This window comes from Triticum aestivum, chromosome 2A, assembly GCF_018294505.1.
Source record: "Triticum aestivum cultivar Chinese Spring chromosome 2A, IWGSC CS RefSeq v2.1, whole genome shotgun sequence".
NCBI classification, from domain to species: domain Eukaryota; kingdom Viridiplantae; phylum Streptophyta; class Magnoliopsida; order Poales; family Poaceae; genus Triticum; species Triticum aestivum.
In genome coordinates this window covers 112,917,554-112,922,911 of record NC_057797.1, presented here as the reverse complement: position 1 = coordinate 112,922,911, position 5,358 = coordinate 112,917,554, and the positions used below count along the sequence as shown (strand labels likewise).

General features: G+C 49.5%; 1 protein-coding gene across 1 annotated transcript; it reads right to left on the bottom strand.

The window, feature by feature from the left end:
* Positions 1-257: 257 nt before the first annotated feature.
* Positions 258-4,842, bottom strand: LOC123187876 (probable inactive receptor kinase At5g10020). Its single transcript, XM_044599843.1, has 3 exons — positions 3,783-4,842; positions 1,287-2,966; positions 258-1,042 (listed from the first exon to the last, which is right to left on the bottom strand). The coding sequence occupies exons 1-3, from the start codon at positions 4,708-4,710 to the stop codon at positions 462-464; spliced, it is 3,189 nt and encodes a 1,062-aa protein (XP_044455778.1). The 5' UTR covers positions 4,711-4,842; the 3' UTR covers positions 258-461.
* Between the last annotated feature and the right edge of the window lie 516 nt (positions 4,843-5,358).

Below are 5,358 nucleotides of genomic sequence, written 5' to 3'. Positions count from 1 at the left end.
GCTGTAGCCGCCCCAGACCACCACCATGTGCCTTGTTTAAACCCAAAGGCCAGCCAGACCAGAGTAACTTCACACAAGAAAGAGAAGATCAACACATGCAGCTGCAGCAGCAACTGTGCTGGGTAACATGGACAGCACTCTGCACTTCACAGATCATCACAGGATCCGATTCTGCACAAAAACAAAAAAAATTGACGGGAGGATACCAACAGGCAACATGCTGGGGTGCCCCAACTGGGGAAGGAAGGAGAAGACAAGATGGCAATGGTATCAATCAATCAATGGACGGGCGGGATCAAATCCTCTTTTTACACTAAGAGTCACCAATCAAACAAACCCTGGCTACAGGGCTCTGGAAAACCCACAGAAAAAAGATTTGGGATGCACCACGACGACGACGAGAAAAATCGGTTACATGTACACTGGTGAACTGATGAAAGAAAGAAAAAACGCGGGGAAGCTCACGCTGTTATGGCGCACAAATCGTCGCAGACAGTCTTCATGTTAGGCCTCTCATTTACAGGAAGAATGCACCGGAGGGAGATGGCGAGCAGCTCGTCCATCACCCTCGGCGACTCTTCCAACCCGGCGATGTCCCGGTCGAAGCAGTCAGTCCCCCGCCCTTCCCTGTTGCACATCTGAACCCAGTCCGTCAGGTCCACCGCACCGGATTGCCCCGAGATGATGTCCCCCGCGCTTTTCCGCGTCAACATCTCCAGGACGACCACGCCAAACGCATACACATCGCCCTTGAATGACGGCATGGGCTTGGCCGTGTTTGCCAGCTCTGGGGCTCGGTACCCCAATGCTCCTAAGTTCAGTATTTGCTCGGCAATACCGCTTGGAGTCGTGAACCAATGGAGGCAGTAATCAACCAGCTTCGGAGAGAGGTCAGGACCGGTCAGGAATATATTAGTGGGCTTCAGGTTGCCATGAGGCAGGCCCTTCTCATGGTGTAGGAACTGGAGGCAACGGGCCAGATCAATTGCAATCTTGAGCCGTTGACAGACTGACAGGCGCGAGTATCTTCTAGGAGTCGACTCTGCACAGGGGCAAGGTCATATTTTCAGTAACTAATTACAGAAGAATATGTTTGGTATGCAGAAATGAATGAATTGGGAATTACATGCCGCAGATCCAATGATAATATGAACAAATAGTAGCAGGAACAATTTCAGAGATGATGAGTGAATATTTCATTGCAAGCAAGCAAAGTATACCGGCCTAAAACAAGGAATAATTCCAAAGGTTGCGGATTCAAAAGGAAATGAGCATGAGATAGTTACCATAAAGGTATAGTGCCAAGCTATCGCCATTGACATAGTCAGAAATAATTAATCTTTCTTGCTCCTTCGGCCCCCAATAGAACGCTCTCCATGAAATTATATTCGGATGCTTGATGGTGCCAATCCTTTTTATCTCCTTAGTGAACTCCTTTTTATGCTTTACAAGACCAACACGCAACCATTTCACTGTCAGGACATGCCCGCTTTGTAGTGCTGCCTTGTACGTTGTACCATGACTGCTCCTTCCAAGAACCTCTGCTGGAGCACGGGACAGGTCTTCAGCTGTGAAAACTAAGGTGTTGTCTAGGAAAATCAACTCTCCAACCAACCGGTCTGGTGAATACACTTCAAAAGTCACAGGTTCCTCATGGAATCTAGAATCAAGAAAATGTGGTGATGATGGCAACGCAGACCGAGGAGAAGACTCCCGAACAGATGCTGCAGCTGAGGTCTCAGTCACACCAGAGCTTGTAGATTCGACGACTTCCTTTGGATCAGCATATCCATATTCAACAGCAGCCTCAGCCAATAGCTCTTTCTGAGCAGACATTGATCGAGCTGCAGATGTTAAGAGATGGTCATTTGAGAAACTTGTCTTGGTTGGAATGACATTATCTTTTGGACTCTTGAATAAATTTGGACGGCTTAATTTCCCCAGCTTTAGATCTCTGAGAGTAATCTGGCCTCTAAATCCGTTTCTTCCACAAAGCTCTTGAGACCTCACCACATAGATTGCCAATACTATGAAGATCACGAGCAAGACACCTCCAATGCAGCCAACTATGACTGCAACTTTAACACCAGCCTTATGTCCATGAGACTGAGACGCTCGACTCTGTGCAAGTCCACCATCGCCATTATTTGGAGCAGGCAGACCATCTGGGAAAATTAGAAAGTCATTTCCGGGTCTAAAGCAAGTTATGGGAAACTTCTCAAGACTTTTAGGAATAGTTCCTCGTAGATCATTGTAAGATACATTGAACATCTTCAAATCAGCCTGAGGCATATCAGGAATTCTGCCACTGAAGTGATTGTGAGATAGATCAAGATACTCCAATCCTTGAAGCTTGTTTATCTCATCTGGTATCTCGCCAGACAACTCGTTCATCGCAAGAGTAAGGGACTCAAGTCTTTGCAGGTTAGAAATTTCTGGTGGCAACTGACCAGATAAAGAATTGCTGGACAAATCAACAATCTTGAGAGAAGGTTGAGAAGATAGCATTATGGACTCTGTTGAATGAGGGCTCTGAAATGGAATAGTCCCAGAGAAGTTGTTTCCAGAAAGGTTCAACACTGTAAGAGTAGGCGACAGAATAAAAACAGGCAAAACAGGGCCACCAAGTGCATTCAAACTGAGATCAAGGAAAGATAGCTTTTGATAGGTTCCCAACACTGAAGGGACAGATCCCTTCAACGAATTGTTCCGCAACTTCAGGGTAACTAAGTTCTGAAACTGAGGGGCATCATTCGGGTAGCTCCCCTCCAGCTTGTTTGAACTCAAGTCAATCACCTCCACTATGCCATCCCAAGAACGCAAAATAGCTAATTCCCCAGAAAGCAGGTTCCCACTCAGATCAACTGAGACACACTTGCCAACAGTGGCTGGTAATGAACCTGATAGCACATTTGAAGAGAGATTCAACATTTTCAAAGTCGTAGAGTTCACAACTGGCATTGATCCTGCAAAATTACAAGGCACACAAGTCAATTACAGCTGTAGACATATGGCAATTATTCAAAGCTCCAAACTACTCAAGCTCACTAGTCACGAAAGATGTCCTTATATATTTTCAATAGCATATGATCTGTTGTGATAGCACTGAAAATAGTCGCATTGCATAAAGTCATATTAGCTACTTAGTTAGAATAGATGCAGGAACAAGTCTAGCACGGAAGAAACAAAGTGTCAACATGACAAATTCCTCTTGAGCATGCAAGAGTCAAACAGTTACACACTTCTATAAAATTTATTGCTAGGATGACATCTTGTAGACCCCTGCGCGAAAAAGACCAAAAGAAGAGGCTAAAATAAGCTATAGGCTAGTCATGCATGCGAGCAGACGGTTGCTGATCATCAGCATGGAAATGCAAATGCCATGATTTTCCGAGTCGCGACAAATTCTTTGGCAGAAAACGACATGCGAAATTCACACGAGAGCCAAATGTTTGGTGTGCTAATGGAATCCTCCAAGCAAACAGACATGTCCAGATTCAAGATGCAGCAAAGAATCTGCGCACGAGGAATTTGCCAGCATTAGAAACATTTGCGTTGTGGATGCCACCAATGCTAAGCACCTAACTAGGTGCTTGTGATCCAAGTACAACAACATTGTGGGAGCTCACTGGCCATCAACATTGGCAAGGCATCCAAAGCTCAAGGAGCAGGGAGCCAACATCACCACTATTCCAGCTTGGGTTAAGATTCACACTACTAGTAGATCGTGAAAATTCAACAATATATGTGTTCATTCATTGACTAGGGAAAGGGTGAGATACCTGAGAAGCCATTCCGGCTGAGATCGACCTCGAGAAGCCGCATCGAATTATGCAGGAGCGTCTCAGGCATCATCCCAAAGAGGCCATTACCAGCCACCCTGAAGACGGAGAGCGAGAACCACGAATCGAGCCTCGGAACCATCCCAGCAATCCCGGTGTTGCTCAAATCAAGGACCTCCAGGTTCTTGAACGCCCCCACCGTCTCGCTCCTGAAGAAGCCGCCGGCCAGCCTGTTGTGGCTGAGGTTCATGTACCTGGCCGTGTTCCCGATGCTGGTCAGGCTGGCGAGCTCCAAATCGACGGCCCCGGTGAACTGGTTGTCGCTGAGATCAATGTGCTCGGCGTTGCGGAGCTCGGCGAGCAGATCGCTGACATTGCCCCAGAAGGAGTTGCGGCGGAGGTCGATGCGGCGCAGGTTCTGCAGCTCCCGGATCCCATCGGTGGGGAAGCCGGAGGTGAAGTTGTTGTAGGAGAGGTTGAGGTGGACGAGGCCGGAGAGGTCGGCGAGGCGGCCCGGGATGGGCCCGTAGAAGCGGTTGCCGGAGAGGTCGAGGTGGCGCAGCGAGGAGAGGTAGCCGATGGCGGGGGGCAGGCGGCCGGAGAAGGCGTTGCCGGCGAGGGAGAGGTTCTGCAGGCCGCGCATGCCGGCGAGCGTGCCCACCTTGAGCTCCCCGGCGAGGCCGAGCCCGTCGAGCGCGACGGCGACGACGGCGCCGCCGTCGCACACCACGCCGCGCCAGCGGGCCGGGCACGCGCCCCCGCCGGCGCCGGCCTCGGGCGCGTCCGGCCGCGACCAGGATCCCAGCACCGGGTCGCGCCGCCGGTCCGAGATGCCCTTCTTAAACTCGAGCAGCGCGGACACGTCGTCGCCCCTGGCGCCGCCGCCGCCAAGCACCAGCAGAAGCAGGAAAACGTGGAGCGCGGCCATGGATGCGGGCTGTGGAGACAGGCTGCGGCTAGGGTTAGGGCTGGGAGCAGCGGCGGGGGGCGGCAGCGGCGGCCATTGGAGGGCGGGGGGGCTGGAGCGCCTGCGCGTGGGTGTGGAGGTCTGGGGGGTGGGGGTGGGGGTGGAGGAGATGTGCTCTGAGAAAGGCCAAATTTTTGGAAACGGGAGGGGATGGATGGTAATAATAACGGCGAGAGGGGAGAGAGGCGTCCGGTACAGACTGGAAAGTTACAAGTGGTTGCTCTGTTGCTGGTGTTTACCTTAGCTGTGACCCGCTGTTTACTTCTCTGTCACTGTGCAAACTATAGTATAGAATCATTCCTACTCTTATGGATGTGGATTATGCGGTGCTTATCTTGTACTCCCTCCGTTCCTAAATATAAATCTTTGTAGAGATTTCACTATGAACGACATACGGATGTACTTTCTCCTTCCTAAAATTCTTGTCTTACATTTGTCTAAATACGGATGTATCAAGTCATGTTTTAGTATTAGGTACATCCGTATCTAAACAAATACAAGACAAGAATTTTGGGACGGAGGGTATAGATGCGTTTTGGAGTGTAGATTTACTTATTTTGCTCTGTATGTGGTCCATAATGAAATCTCTATAAAAAATTATATTTAGGA

Excerpts from the sequence above, each read along its gene's own strand:
- LOC123187876 (XM_044599843.1), bottom strand. The coding sequence starts at position 4,710 with ATGGCCGCGCTCCACGTTTTCCTGCTTCTGCTGGTGCTTGGCGGCGGC. Across the intron at positions 2,967-3,782 it reads CAGCCGGAATGGCTTCTCAG|GATCAATGCCAGTTGTGAAC; the intron begins GTATCTCACCCT and ends GTAATTTTGCAG. Across the intron at positions 1,043-1,286 it reads CTTGGCACTATACCTTTATG|AGTCGACTCCTAGAAGATAC; the intron begins GTAACTATCTCA and ends GCCCCTGTGCAG.